This window comes from Coccinella septempunctata, chromosome 7 (genome assembly GCF_907165205.1).
Source record: "Coccinella septempunctata chromosome 7, icCocSept1.1, whole genome shotgun sequence".
NCBI lineage: Eukaryota > Metazoa > Arthropoda > Insecta > Coleoptera > Coccinellidae > Coccinella > Coccinella septempunctata.
The window spans coordinates 1,052,223-1,069,037 of record NC_058195.1 but is presented as its reverse complement, the minus strand read 5'-3'; the positions used below and the strand labels follow the sequence as shown (position 1 = coordinate 1,069,037).

At 41.9% G+C, this 16,815-nt stretch overlaps 1 protein-coding gene across 6 annotated transcripts in view; it reads left to right on the top strand.

Moving 5' to 3' along the window:
• LOC123317594 (bone morphogenetic protein receptor type-1B) overlaps positions 1–16,701 on the top strand; it is an 89,759-nt gene extending 73,058 nt beyond the window's left edge. For 3 of the 6 annotated variants that reach the window (XM_044904197.1, XM_044904196.1, XM_044904195.1), the window contains exons 2-4: positions 6,291–6,370; positions 13,917–14,092; positions 14,203–16,701. In XM_044904197.1, the coding sequence (XP_044760132.1) occupies positions 6,322–6,370; positions 13,917–14,092; positions 14,203–15,501 (1,524 nt within the window). In that variant the 5' untranslated portion in view covers positions 6,291–6,321 and the 3' untranslated portion in view covers positions 15,502–16,701. Of the gene's footprint in view, positions 1–6,290; positions 6,371–9,222; positions 9,375–13,916; positions 14,093–14,202 lie in introns of those variants that run through there. The other 3 variants (XM_044904192.1, XM_044904194.1, XM_044904198.1) reach the window with 2 other exon arrangements.
• Positions 16,702–16,815: the final 114 nt, after the last annotated feature.

Here is a 16,815-nt window from a genome sequence, read left to right as displayed (position 1 = left end):
GTCAGTAGATTCGCCTAAGTAGAGAAAACCATCAAGCCGGTAGATTCGCCTATACTGACAGATTCACCTTCGGTAGATTAGCCTAAGCTGGCAGATTTACCCTGTCAGTAGATTAGCCTTATTAGAGAGTACCATCCAGCTGGTAGATTCGCCTATACAGAATTACATAATTTATTTATTCCTTTTCCTTTTTTCTACAATATGCCTATGCTGACAGTTTCACCTTCGGTAGATGCGTCTAAGTAGACGGAACTATACTGTGACGGTAGATTCGCCTAGGTAGATAGAACAATCCTTTCAGTAGATTCGCCTAAGCGTGTAGGTTTAACCTGTCAGTAGATTCTCGTAAGTAGAGAAAACACCCCAGCCTGTAGATTCGCCTATTTGAAAATTTATCCTGTCTGTAGATTCGCCTGGATAGATCGAACTACCACGCCAGTAGATTCGTCGTAAAAAATCGAAAAAATCGCTTTTTCCTCCACCAGGTTGAGTAGTAATCCTATCAGAAGTAAACGAAATCTTATGAAAGATGTATACATAATGTAAAGTCGTCGAAGAATGCATAACAGGTAAACAAACACTCGACAATCGCAAAAACCAATCGCATCTCCGAAACACCCACAATAAAATCCGGAATATTCGGTCTTCGAATACGACTCGCTATAAAAATATCCGCAATTCCCTTTTCATTTTACTGCCAATTCTTAAAGTTTCGAGTGCTGGCATTGTTCACGGTGAATACCTGCAAACAATACCCGATTTTACGACTAATCTTTGAAATTCGAGTGGCGCTTAGGAATTCCATTGGGTGGATCGTAAAGCGGGGCGATTGGAATGCGCCGAAAATTCGCAATATAAGTCTAGCCACGTTCCTATTTCGACGACGTGGGAATATTGAGGCGCGTATACTATAAAACTGTTAATCTGACGAGTTTTCCACTGAATTTCGTACAGAGTTTCCCGATAGGCGTTGACAGGTGCGTTTTTCTGACGTCTACTGTCAAATCTGTCAGAATTGCCACGTCAAATTTCACTTCAACCATAGAAATAACTCGGGTATCACTCTACGATCTCCCGAAGATCGATAGGAAGCCATAGAATGCCACTTTCGATTCCCTCTAGTCGATGATCGCGTTCCCGACCACAGAGGCCCGACCTGACATATAACCTCATTCCGTCTGACAGCTAATTACGTAAAATCGGACCGAGATTCGTTTTCGGTGGACGATCTCTCCGCTGGCCGCCTCTACGGCGCTATACGGCCCGTTTAATGAGGTGTCAGAAGTACAAATGATTTAGGCAACGAACCCCGCGGTGCGGTGGCGGGTTCCGTGGTGCCGTTCGAAGGACGAGTTCCTTTGTGTCCGGGGTCGGCCATTGTGCGCGACTGGAACAGGTATCCCGGCACACAATCAGATACGCCGTCTCGTGTGGATGCGAGGGCATAGCACACACATACACACACTGGACATCGTGGAATGCCAGTTTTATTCGCGATCGGAACGCATCCACCCAACCATAGAAATACCTCGGATTCCCGATGAATGTCAAAACGAAACCATAGAAGAACGTTACTGCTCTAATTTAACCAAACCCGGAATCGATTAAGATCTTAAATCGCCCACCGACGACTGTCCTTGCTCGGACAAAATATAACATCGTCGTAATTACGATAATTTCTTCTCGGAAAAAAAAACAATACGCTCGAATTTGAATACGGGACCCGTGTCCTCGGGGTGCGTTCCGAAATTACGTATTCCCGCGGTAATTTTCCAAGACTGGTAGTCGTTTCTCGACGTGTTTTCTGTTGGGCTCGCCCTGTAATTATCATAATCGGATCTGAACGGTCCGACGCGCACAGTTCGGGATCGCGTCTTGTCCCTCGGGCCGCGAACGGTCGATGGCGCGAGACGAATCAATCTGTGATCGTTCGTGATACCGTGGGCGGGATCACAGAGCGACGTTCGATCAAACTTCGCGTATTGTCACAGAATGTCGAACGAATTCGTGACAGAAACATCGAAATTCCTTTCTAGACACGTATCCGAGCTTATAATTCTTGTTCCATATTTACCAGCCGCGCGTTATTTTCCGGATTTAAAAGAGTTCGCTCATATTTCATGCGGCTTCGAGTTACATAGCTCCAATCTTTCCATAAATCATATCTCAAGTGTCGGCATATTATTTTCATCGTATATGAGGATGAGAAACTTCATGCGTTAACAAAAAGAATCACTGACCTGCTAACGATAGAATTATATCAACATTTTCGTCGAATCCAATTCTATGTAGCGTTCAAAACCGATTAATGATTATCTTCTTGACCAAATGACGAACCTCTATGGTCTCAACACGGTAGAAAAACTCCAGAATACCGTGTATGAATTATTATCATATTTCTATGGTCGATAAACCCGACCACTGAAAAAACTCCCCTCGCGATGGTTTCATATCAGATTCCGAACGCGAACAAGACTCGGGTCCATCCTGTGTGCTCGCGGTATCTCTTCAGGATCTCTTTTTCTGCGGCTCTACGAACCGTTCGTATATATATGGAAGTCTTTCGAATATCTGGCGCCTTCATCTCGACAACCTGACCGGGGCAGCCCCTTCTTTACGAGCGGGCAGAGCGTCTTGCCATTACTGTCATTTTAAATTCTCCATTGTCGAGTCCGTTTTTTTTTTCGCGTTTCGCGAAGAGAGGTCGTCGCGTATTTATGCGATATGAATAATTCCGCGTCCGGCCGTATGGGGAAGAAAGCGAGAAGTGGCGCGTCTCAGGATCTCGATTGAAATGTCTGTGGTTCGGCGGCTGGCCTCCGGATAGGGCGAGACGGAAGAAATAGCGACCGATTCTCGATACTTATTGCTGAATGAAATTCAGGAATACTGAGGCCAAACACAGTAAACTCAACTCACCGCGCTCTGTGATCAGTGTCAAATTGACATCTGTCAAACTGACATTAACCTATTATATTGCAATCTGACATTCATTGTCAAAATCTCATCAATTTTCTTCGATCATCGAATCATTTGTAGTCAAATTTAAACGTATATGGATAATTGAAGAAATTCACCGAAAGTAAGTCTCCCAGGGGCGCGCCACTGCGCGCGTCCGCCCCGTTATTAATTACGAATATGATTTTAACGTCTGGGCCCCGGTACACGCCGTCTGTGCGAAGCGAGATGCCCTCACATTCCTGAAGCCAGAGAGACCATGTATAAATTTGGCATGTGCACCAGACGGCTCGGACAAAAGAAGATCGAGAGACGTCTTCTCTCGCATCTCCACCGGAAATAGCGCCCTTGGTCGTGTTTCGCCAACCTCCCATCCTGGCATCCGATTTTCCGAGCGCAAAATCATCGTCTTCAAGTCGGGAAAAAACCCACTATCTACTAGTCGTGTGAAAAATATCACTTCGCGCCCAGGTGCGCCTCATCCGCGAGAAAAACAAAAGAACGACGTCCGTGGATTGTCACGAACAACGGCGATCTAGAGAATCTGGACGCAGCTGCAAGGTTGGGAAACTGCAGGTGTTCGATGTATGTACTACGAATCATCCCAGTTTTCCCTAGACGCTAAGCCGAATCGACGGATCGTTGAGCACGTACACTTGTTTGCGGTTTTTTCACCGATTGTTGTAGTAGTCGATTGAGCGGTAACAACGGTCTGGCAGATCCCGAGAAGAAAAGTACCTACAGGTGTTGGAACACGACAGTTTTTCGACTCAAGTCCGCCAGGAACAATAACAAACATCCTCGACCCTCAATTAGCCCTTGAAAACAATAGGAAGACAGGTTTTAGAGATAAACCTATGCTTATTTCATGAAGGATTGATTGGAATACCTCTTTCATTGCTAAATTCAACTTTGAGACAGAAGAAACATCGAAATTATGTTGATAATTCTACCTCGGCCGAATCCACACACAAAATTTCTGCGAAATCTTCCCAGCGGTTTGCTAAGCGGTATAACTCGACTGCAACGCCACCTATTGGGTTCCATTCTGAATCTAAACCATCCGGGACGTCGATCGAACCCACGATCAAACTTGCCGGAAGAATTATAAGCGATTTTCATAACCGAATGAAGCCTCATCTGGGTTTACGAAGCCTGCTTCGTTGGCAGCAATTCTCGAAGCGTTTTCTCCAGTCAAACTCAAACCGGTACATTGGAACTACCGATTTTCCGACCTACTGGTAGTTCGTTTCACCTGTCAACGTCACCCTTACGCGACCGTAGGGGCAGATCCCTATACGTCGCGTATCTAGGCATCTACGTCGATTTTTTTTTTCGTGTCGCGGATAGACCGCCGTCTGGCCGAGCGGCTTCCAAAAATAATACGGTGAATGTCGCAGGTGCCGCGCGATTATTTCTGGACGAAGACGCGTTATGTCATATTTTTACCGCGATACCAGACAACGCGACTGCCTCTGTACCGAGAATAGAAGTTATATAAACAAGCGACGACGCGCTCCTGTCACTGTCGCTACTAGCTGCGACGTACTCGCGTCCCCGACTTCGGCATAGTCGTTTCCTACCTGGAAAATAGACCTCATAAGGGTTTATCTGCCCTAATATACCTTGATTGTCTGTCAGTCGATCTGTTTCGCGTACTCGTCGAGTTTACGAGTACCGACGCCGTTCTATGGCTCTGAATCGCGCGCGAGGCGCGAACGAGCGAACATTGTAACGTGTAGGGTTCGAACCCCCCCGAAAAAACAGGTTTCCGAAAGCGAGAACTCGAATTATGGCGTACACACTTTTAACAGCTATAAATTAAGAACCTATAATCTTGGGCGATGCGACTGCGGTTTATATCCCGGGCATAACTCGCGGGTTATTATTTATTGGGGTTCCGAGGCGTTCCGGAGCCCCGTCTTGAGGCCCCACGGTGCATCTGGAACCGATCTTATCGTCGCGCGACGGTTTTTGGTCGAGGCGTTTAATTACGGGGCAATAATTGACTTTGTAATTTCCTACGAGGCGTAATCTGGTGTTCCGATGGGAATGGGGAACGGGTCTTCACGTAATTCTCAATAATTGATGATCGTCTTCATGAATTTAGTCGGTGACAGAAAGATCGCTCGAGAGAGAAGGGATAATTCAGGAATTTATGGAAATCTGGCAATGATGTATCTACTGGTATCACAGATCTAATCGAAATCATGTCACTATGGTTCTATGTCACCGAGTCTATGGCTGGAGTGTTCTATGATTACTGTCATCGACAGAAACCATAGACTAATAATGTTCTTCATGTTTTTCGGGCTACGGATTTCTGAGGGTTGACATATTCGATGATTTCGCTATTATTATCTTCGTTTCTTCGAATTTATCCGAAACACTGTACAATCGCCTCTCTAACTAAGCATTCGAGCAACTTCGTACACCTTGTCTACGATACTTCGTCTCGCCTATTGTAATTTCAAGTACTTGGTAATTATTCTTATGGTTCTTTAACTGTTCAAGATGCTGGTTTACGAGGATGATCTCTATCCTCTAGGGATATCGACCGTCTCGTCGGCTACCTGTAGTGGCTAGAGGGAGGCTGGCGTCTTCAAGCTGAGAAGATCTAACTCCCAGCGACTTTTTAATCTTCACGTCATGTGTGCTTTACGCTCGGTCGAGGGGTATATTGATACTCTGTAGATACGAAGATTGGCCCCACGTTAATTTTCGTTCTAGACTTGGAACTAACTCCGTAATTTATGTTTTTCACGTTCAAATTGCGGCATGGCCTGACAGGACATTATTATGTCCGTAATTTGTCTAATTATGATTTTAGTACGACTGGATGACATGTGAGAATCGACGATTGGATGCGAAAATATTACGCGGAGTTTTTCAAGGGTAATACGTGTCACCAGGTTTTTATGTCACCGAGGTCGAAGGAAATTGATATTTTGAACAAAAATGAAGAAAAAATGTAACATGTGTACTGTGATCAAAAAATGGATGACTCCTCAATAAAATTCGACATTTTAGCCCAAATTTTCGACAGATGTCGAAGTGCTACTAGTTTTTGACAGATGACAGATGTCAGTACTACCAATCAACGTCAAGAATTATCATGATGCCAATCTTCGTACGTTAGTGACTTTAACAGCGTTTTCCTTCAAAAATATCAGGTTTAGTCCTTGAAATTATACAAGTTGTTGACATATATCTAACGTACCCATCTCCGTATATCTCTGGCGTTCTCAAATTTCACTGTCTAGACTCCCATATTTATAATTTTCCTAATCTACTCTGTGTTGTTCTGCATACTAATCGTTTTATTCTTTCAGGTGAGTAAAGGACCAAAATTCTTTATGGAAAATGACACACCGCAAAAGATTCTCTTTGCGTAGACGAAAGAACAAGTTTGGTAAGAGGAAAAAATGGAGGAAGGAATACTAACACCAACTAACCAATGAAAACTTACCCCGTTTCGTTTGCCCGCAGAATTTTTTCACTGTATAGATGCCTGAAAAAAAAATAATACACTAACATTTATAAATTCACATAAATCTCGAGATAGACGCTCTGAAATAAGGCCAACATCACTTGGTGTCCTTTTTTCCACTTCGTCTAGCATACATAATAGATTGGTGGTAATCAATTAATTACACAGCTGCATCTGAACCTATTAATCCTGAGAATCGACATGAAATTAACTTCTATGCATACATTCGACTTGTTTTTTGCGTTCGCAAGTCGGTAATCTTCGCTATTAATCTGTTGACGCTGTGCTTTTGTTTCTATCCCGACCGGTTCCACGAAGCCGATTACGAAAGAAGATCGTGAACGTTCATAAAAATTCATCGTCATGAGTGGACTACAGAATTCTAGTACTTGGCTTTTCTGTGGGTAACCTATTTCGGTTTTCTTCTAGATTATATTCAAATTATTGAATTTTGCACGAATCTGCCGATATTCTTCTACAAATCTCCATTTTTATCGAAAATTACGATCAATAGGTACAAATTTTCAATCTGGCAACCATGTAGTATCACCATAGAATAATATAGCGACAGCTAAAAACTACTTTCGAGCATAGAATATACAACTTCAAAATTACATAACCTAGTCGACGAACTTTTAAATATTTTCGCGGGGCATCCACCATTTAAAAATCTCCGTGATCTGAAACAAGGCCGCAAACGGAGGACGGGGGCATCCTCCAGAACGACCTTGTCGTTTACCGGCCTTCTCACCGGCTCTAATTGCGATAATTGAGACAAGCGGTCGGGCAGTCTACGCCGCATTACGTAAATCTGGAAAAGAAAACGAAAACGAACGTTTTCTGTGGACGAACGTGAGAAACGAAAGTGCACGTCCCCGCGTTTCCTTAAATGGATTTTTTAATTGTGGAACGGTTAAAACAGGTGTTCGGTGTACGCTCGAACGTTGTTATTTGTAACGTCTATCTTGTAATTTTTTATCTTTCGATTAATCTTGATTGGATCAAAATTGGAGCGATCACCTCTAGGCGGTTCACGCACATGCGCGGGATCGATCAGGTTAAAATCACAATTTTTACTGGCTCAATACAAAATATTCCATTATTGTATAACAACCAACAACCTGATCTTTTACCATCCCTCTTTTGAATAGAGATATTATGTGGGATTAGATTCACAAAGGCAAAGGATCCCAGGCCATAAAAGAAAACCCCAACAGCTGCGTTCGTTTACCCAAATCCCAGTTTACGACCCATAGTCGGCATAAAATATACGAAACCTGCACCCTCTAAACAGTCTAAACAACTAACCTCCATTTTTCCTTTCCAACCTTCCGAGGTACCTCGAAGATATCGTTTCCATCTATACCTCCTCCTCATGAGCTGAATACATTTCAATTCATTAAGACTTCACCTATTCCTGGTAGCCGTGGGTGTGAACAACGTGTATGAATGAAATCTAGCATCCCACATCAAACTTTTCTTTTCGGAAAGAATTTTCATTTAACGCCTGGCGAAATCTTCACTGAGATCGCGAAATTCTGTGAAACTGGAATGTCATAGGTTAGAAGAGAGATCTGTGATCTAGATAAGGAATACGTTCCAATCCATAGACTACTTTATGTCATAATTCAACTCGGGAGATTTACGATCCACAGATACAGATAAAGTGCACAGACGGTTTTGTCTCGGACAAGAAATGTCATTCTTTCGCTATGTATCCCGCAAGACAATGGAGACGTTATATTAAGAAATAAAGACAGCAATGAACTTTGCGAGATAAGGCACTCGAAACCGCTTATGGATGGCGAGGAGATACACAAGCCAAATAACTTTGCGAGGTGTGTCGAACATTTCAATATATCGCGATCAATCCGCATTCTAACCAAAGAATTTTGACGTCTTCCACCTACCAATCCCAAAATTCGAACTGTCCCAAACAGTTTCACATATATTTTCGGTTAAAAGTAATTTATTCCGAATTCGTGATGCCTTTTTTGTACGGTGGCCTTTCTTAATCGAGATGGAGATCATTTCCCCTTCGAAAATACGGCAATAAACTAGTGACCTGTCCGTTCTTCTCCTCCGAGAGAAAATCCAATTAATTCTTGGGTGCTAATGGTATAAAAGGATACTACTTATAGGCGCCAGTCGTTCGTTGGATGGACTTTTGGTGGGTGTTGTACTTCCCTACCTGCATCTTGAGATGGTTTCGATTCGGGAGCGGGGATGCTAGATTGGGCGAAAAGTAGGAGAAAAAAAGAAATTGAAATTTTTGTTTGGAATGAATCGGTTAGGTAGACTGAATTTTCCTGAGCAAATTCAACCTATACGATTGTTTGTTATTGAACCGAATACTGCAGGTGCTAACACCAATCAAAACTATGTCAAGATAGTCAGAAAAAAGCAAATCACTAGAAAAAACAAGTAGGTAAGTAACAATTCATGGTCAAAGACTGTAGAAATTGAATTGAAAATTTTATATTCTATGCTTGAATGGAGTACTCAGCTTCTTCCATGCCATATCATGGTAAACTTCTAGATTTGATTGAGTTTTAGTTGCAGATGTTGGTAAAACCTGATAGTACTTCTTTGGAACAGTTAATTCATATCGAAAATAACATATTTACAATTCTAGAATCTATTTCTACGTTCGCTTATGATTTCGTGGTTTCTATGATAACCCAAACCACAAAAACAACTCAATCCTCCGCTTAAGTGCGTTTTAAAACCGGCAACGCCGCCCATAACTTAAGGCACCAGCCGGAGCAGTCTGGTGCCTGCTCTCGAGACTCCGAAGATTCAGTTTCTCGTCGATTGGTACAAGTGCAACGTGTTGTGGAACGCATCCCGCGTAATGTCACCGTGTTCCTAGCAAAAACCAGCGGAAAAACGGGAAAAATGTGGCTGTACGACACGGAGGAGGACCGTAAGTACCCCAAACTTCGTCTATGTATACCTGTACGTCGCTATTTTGACGTTTAAACGCGATTTTAATCCCGATTTCGCCATGGATCGACGGCGGATCGCCAGAGGTCGCCACGGTCGCTGTTTATCTCGAATTCCATCATGTTAGGTCAGGCGCCAGGCGGGCACGTTGATTTTGGGGGATTCGGGGCTATGTTTTTTTTTCTCCGTATTCAAATGAGGGACAAGGTTGGTACTCGTTAAGGTGTTTCTGGTCTAGGTCGAAGTTCCAGCGAGAGTGAGATGGAGCGCGAATTACCAAAGGGTTATCCAAAAACTGATATGCTGCGGGTATTTTTCTGTTTATGGTTGAAAAGTGAAACCTTGCAATTATAAGTGAAACTCTCTCTTTCTTGTCCACTCAATTCGTCATCCAACTCATTCACTCCCTTCATTACTTGATAATTTTAAACAATATTGGATCTTTATAATGACATTCATTCGTTCTCTGTGGTCCTCGAATTCCTTGGCTTTACTCACCCCTATGACATTTACACCATAGAATATATGCACTATGGTCAACTTGTTCATAGAAATGCCAAACTTCTTCGATTTAATTATTCAAGTAGCGAGGTTCTGTAGCCCCATTATCTTTTTACTATTGTTTACTTCCATAATTCCATATCATTCGAAGTAATTGTCGTGCTTGTTTATCCTGTTAGCTGTCTACTATTAATAGTATCAATATCATCATCAATAATATTTACGAAACATGCAATTTCCCAAATGACACGATGATCCCTCATTGTGTGTGACGACTTGAAAATACAACAGGTGTTAAGATTTGGCAATTTTGACCCCTAAACTACAACAAGGGGTTAAACCACTTTTACTCTCATTCTCAGGTAGTACTTTGATGATCGCTGCGTGATTTCAGAATGCCGACTGTTGTAATATGAATAAGCACGACAATTTCCGTTTTCAACAATCATACGAAGAAAAATCAAGCGGTACAGAATCCGGATCAAGGATAGCCGAGCTGTGGGTGTACCTACGTATCAGATCGGTACTGAAAATATCCGGATATCGACATGAATAATATCGAGTACACGTGTTCAACGCGTCTGGCAACTTGACCGACACGAAAAAGAAAAATATATATATACGAGTCGCCGTTCCGTGAAAGCACAGCGATATTTTCGAAATGAAAATCGGACAACCGAAAAAAATGAAAGCGGTCGCTACGCCTACCAAGGCTTGACATTCCTCGACTTTCATGATCTTTATCTCTCTGTGATACGGTCACTGTATGCACTGTGATTTACACCGCAATAAATGAACGGTTATGCCACTTTTATGCCGTTTTCTTCGGATAAATCATAATTGAGTTATTGGTCCATTGTGGTAAAGTACGAAATTAAAGAACCATTATGGGCGCATTGCAAATTAATCGTTGAGAGTAATTGCAACCAAAAGTGATTTCTGAGATGATGACGCTTTAGAACCGACGTTAATTGAAGATAGTTGGTGGAAATTAACCACTACACGTGTTTCGCCTCCAGCATAGCATCCTCAGGTCACCCAATTCAGTTTTAGTTTGTCGTGAATCAGCATTTGTACCTTGATCTGATTTTTTCTTAGGATTCACCAAACTGACAGAAATGGAATTGATCAGATATGCCATTTCCTTCAAGCCGAGCCTGAAAAAGTAAGGTACTGGTCGTAGGAAAGAATAACGGAACAAGAACTAGAGGTTCACTTCGAAATGAGAGCCAGGCATCATTAAATTTCAGCAGTTTAGTATTCGAGTCAACTCCGATGCTTGGAGCAGGTAGATTCTTCAGAAAAAGGTTCTCTTTGTGGATTAACGAATACCAACATTTGTGGATATCCCTTTTGAACGCCCTCGAGGTATATGATGATCCATCCCATAACATATGGAACTGACCTGGGTCTGTACGAATAGAAGATTAAATCTTAAGGGTCTACAAGCAAATATTCCGCCATTTCTCAAGTATACGTTCAAAATTCGACATTCAAAGAACTAATCTTTCTCTTGGACAAAAAATTTTCGATCTGCACCCGTACAATCGGCGTTATTCCGCAATTAAGATCAGAATGGCACGCCCACGCCTCGTACCTAACCTTCCCCACAGTCCTAATGACATGTTAAAGCGTACGATATTGCGTTATTTCCGCGCCAGCATAGGCTCGGATTGACAAATAACGAACGGATTAATTATCGACCCATTCGTCGATAGTACCCGGTACTTGGCTGCTAATTGAACGGTTAAGATGCAGATCACGATTCACCTTCGTCCGTTCGCCTTCAGATGGCGCCTATCTCGCCCTCACAGTCGGCGTTATTGAAATCGTAACTTCCTATAGCACTAATATTCTCTGATGACCCCCGTATATTTAGCTCTATGGAAAAATCGCCAGCACAATAGACATTTCGAAAGTTGGCATTCTATTATTTCTTTGTTGGTAACAGTTACTTAATGGGTTCATTTGTCACATTGTTCTGTGTTCGAACTCGAGTACTGAAAGGATATAATAGAAACTCACCCAGGTGGTCTAGAATCTAGATAATCAGCTCTATTAGTCCCTTGCTAAAAATCGAACATTAATTGAAAATCCATGATCATTTCGCATGAAAGTTCGTCCCCTTTTACGTCGAGTGAGTAATCGATGCCCATAATCATAGATTAGTCAAGTTACGGAGTAGTTTCTGTGCTATTCCTTGTACGGAAACGAACACGAATTATATGCGAAGAGAATGCATAGAAACGTTGGACGTCCATTGTTGACAGAAAGCCGGGGAAATACGATCTGCACAAACAGAATTGATTAACGGTACGCGATTATTATTCCATTCAAGTTTGTCAACGCGAGGATCATCTCAAAAATCTATTAACGACATAAACATTCATTCAATGAGCAGTGACAGCTGAGTACTTTTTAAGTATGTTTATCGATACCTTCTAGGTGGCGATGTCAACGGAACATAGTTATTATGCTTGTTTATTATTTTTGCGGATTCTATGGTCGTTCGATATATCGCGGTTTGATCATCGACTTACGACCGTGTCAATCCCACAACCCAGCTGGATAGAAGTGCTTTGTTCTACTGATGAATCGAAATAGCAACTGAATGAATAATTAAATACCAGACGTTATGAATCGAACAAATGAAGTCATATATTCTAATTAATGGCTATATTATACGAAATCGACAATGTTGAAATGTGAAATCTCCGTCCTTATCTCGAAAACAATATATGTACTCCGGTGTTCCCGAAAGAGTTATTACTATTCATCAGATGCGGATCCACCCATAAGAAACAAGAAAGCAAAAAACTCATACGCCGCTATATCCAATTTTTCATTCGAATTCGGGAAAAATACTGACGTCCCTCCGTTATAAACATAACTTCATCAACTCTCGCGCCTATCCGTTCATCGATGACCAATAAATCTACCAGATTGAGGTCGATAAAGTCGCAATTTATTCAGATTATCATAGAATTAAACACCCACGCGACAGACGAAAAATAGAATCGAAAGTAGTCATTTTGACAGCGTCAAAGATGACGTAAACTGGCCAACAGTTTTCTGTGGTGCAATAAACCTTGCGAATTTATGAAATAAATCATTCAATCTTCAATTGTTCGATTAATACTTGGTATATCTATAAATATTGAGCTTTATTCGCACATATGAAAGTTGCTGGATCATAACGAATCCGTCAGTTTCACCTTTTCTAGTTCGAGATATCGATAACTATAATTTACCAGAAATGGGTTAACGAGTATTCACCTTTCTTCAGGTGTGAACATCATTAGAACTGATTCGCCTTAAGCTAACATCGTAAACAGATCAAATCTATCAAAGCGAAACTCAATCATCCTGAGACAAATCAACTTTGTTTATTACGCAAAGGTGAATATAGGTTATCCCAAGTTTCATTTGCATACGATGCATATTGTGTGTTGCTTACACTGCACAAATTACACTCGTGTTCGATAATTTTTTTTTCTACTCCTTCACAGCGTTCCGGACATAACCTCGTTTGGCGTAATCATCTAAATGTGTCAAAATTCCAAGGTCGGATTGAACATGACCCCACTGTAGAATAGATTTTCATTGTTGGTTGGTGTTTACATTCCTCCGTGTCATACTGATACTGAATTATGGCGATTCTCTATCTTGATTTTCGTGCTTCTGCTATAATCGACTGATTAATTCATTAAAATTCCGAAATATGATAGCGTAGGCGTTGCAGGAGACCATTAAAAATCCTCGGGTCTACCATAGAATTATTATAATATCTCTATGGAAACCACTGGCAAATCTTTCGTGTCACCTACGATTTTTTGTGTCCTTTTCACTAATTATTCAACCAGCTTAGAGCATTTCATAATTTTATGGACCGTTTATCATTTCTAATGTCTTCGATAAGATCCAGATGGAAATTGAATATTCATCGGGGTATCGTCATATTTAGGAGCTTATCATAATTCGACATCCTCCAACGTTGACTGAAACAATTATTTTTTTACAGTGAAAAGCTGCTACTGCGAGGGCCACTGTCCAAATGGCGAGGCGAACGGTACCTGCGAGATCAGGCCCGGAGGCATGTGTTTCGCCTCTGTCGAGGCCGCAATCGACGATGATGGTTACGAGTACCCCGTGTGGAGTTATGGCTGTTTTCCAGCGGACGAAGGTGGTCTCATGCAGGTAAATCATGAGGATTTCTGGAATTTGCCCCATAAACACTTCTTTAGGCGTTGAACAACTTCTATTCTACTCAATCGAGCTAACATTGACGATTTCTTTCTTATTTTCAGTGCAAGGGCCACCTGGTGCCCCACATGGAGCCGAAGAACATCCAATGCTGCGACGACTCCAACGGATGCAACCGCAACCTCAAGCCCTTCTACCCCGAGAGGCCGACCACAGAAACCCCCTCTTTCAACCAGTTCAACAACCTCCCCTACATAGTCCTCCTGACATCAGTAACAGTATGCCTAACGCTCTTCCTGCTGGTCATCGCCGTCATATACAAGAGGTACAACAAGAAAGACTTCCAAAGAAAACACAACCTATGCCCGAAGAACTACCCCGTCAAATATCCGAACATGGAGGTGCACGGTCCCCTATCCAACCTCCTGGACCAGTCAAGCGGTTCCGGCTCCGGTCTTCCCATACTGGTGCAGAGGACGATAGCCAAGCAGATCCAGATGGTCCAGAGCGTCGGCAAAGGGAGGTACGGCGAGGTCTGGCTGGCCAATTGGAGGGGAGAACAGGTCGCCGTCAAGGTGTTCTTCACCACCGAGGAACAATCGTGGTTCAGGGAGACGGAGATCTACCAGACGGTGCTCATGAGACACGAGAACATCCTGGGATTCATCGCGGCCGACATCAAGGGTACCGGATCGTGGACCCAGATGTTGCTGATAACGGACTACCACGAACATGGGTCTTTGTACGATTACCTCCAAACCCACGTGCTGGATCCCAATGCCCTCCATCTGATGGCCACCAGTATAGCCAGTGGGCTTTCGCACTTGCATACCGAGATATTCGGTACCAGAGGCAAGCCTGCCATCGCCCACCGCGACATAAAGAGCAAGAACATATTGGTCAAGAGGAACGGAGAATGTTGCATCGCTGATTTCGGCTTAGCCGTCAAATACCTCAGCGATACCAACGAAATCGACATCCCCCCTAACATCCGGAGCGGTACCAGGAGGTACATGGCCCCGGAGATCCTGGATAGATCCATAAACGTCAAGAGTTTCGACGCCCACAAGATGGCCGACATGTACGCCTTCGGTCTGGTGCTCTGGGAGATGTCCAGGAGATGCGTGACCGGAGACAAGATAACAGCAGCCGACGAATACTGCGTGCCATACTACGATTCTGTGCCTAGTGACCCGGACTTCGACGACATGCTGGACGTGGTCTGCGTCAAGAAGATAAGGCCCAAGATACCCCTCCGTTGGGAGTCAGACGAGGTCCTGTCGACCCTTTCCAAAGTTATGCAAGAGTGCTGGCACGCGAACCCCGCCGTCCGATTGACGGCTCTAAGAGTGAAAAAGACTCTGTGTAAACTCGATACCGATACTAGTATAAAGATTGTCTAGCCGTTGTAGTGTATCATAAGAGCTGTACAAATAACTATTAGGTTTGTTTCGCGGGGTTGAGCCAAGTGAGACATTTTATTATGTTTTTATCCTCTACGAGGATTTTTTGTTGATATTCGTAATTTTATTTGTTGATTCTTTGCCAAATACCACTCACTCTCCACAGTTTCAATAACAACCGACTTTTCATGTTGTTTCATAGTACCTGTTTGATACAGAGAAAATCTGGTGTTTCTTTCGTTCTTTTTCCGTGAGAATTATTAAGAAATGGATATTTTCGATGCTTGAAAGAGTTTTTTGTACAGTTTCTTGCATAATTGTAAATACTCCATATTAAAATTGTACATAATTGTCCATAGAATACTAGTAACATGAAGAGATCAAGTACCTATTATCCACACGAGTCAAATCGACAATATTTATAATACAAACTACCAAGTAACGGCAGACTCAAATGGCACAATAATCTATGATTATCCGTTTTTCCCATCAACTCAATCAGATCTTTCTAAAACGTGCATGAAAAATATTCATTTTGTGATGCCATAGTTATTTTATTCCTATTTCAGTGCCATCTTCAACCTTCAAATTGTTGTGCCCGAAAAATAGTCAAACAAATCAACTGAAAACTGAACAGTATCAGTCTAAAATAAATGTTTGGTGCTCTTTGACAATCTTGAATTAAGATTGAGAAAAAAATCAGAATTAAAGAAGATTTTTGCCAGTATTCACCCTATCGATAAAGTACGAATTATGAACAAAACAATTTAGTAGTCGTTTAGGTCCAGTTTTTTAGGTTATCTTCTGGCAAATTCTATTCAGTAGTACATACAACACTTGTTGATACCGCACTTTTTAAATCTTCCAATTTTAAGTTCGAACTTGCTCAATTTTTGTTTGCCGTAAAAATAGGATTATCTTTTTCAGTTGACAAGTCGTTTTGTTAAGCAAGAAATGTTTTTTCCTTGTAGTTCTCATTTTCGTTGTTGAATAGGCCGAGTGACTGTTAGAATGTGCATTTATGTTTGTATATATTATTAAATCGAGACCTTTTATAATCTAACTGGATGTGAAATGAAGTTTGTTAATGTGGATGGATGTATGTTAACTGAGGTAACATAAATTGCAAGACTGATATTATTTTGAGTGTTTATGTTTTGTGTACAAAAAATTAACATGTAATAAAATTAGTTTTTAGAAGTATCGTGTTTAATTTTCCAACTGAAACCAAAGTTTTTGAGAGACTCTGACAAGCTAGTGAAGGAGAATAAAATTATTGATATTTATGCAGAAAACCGCCTAAAATTTATTATT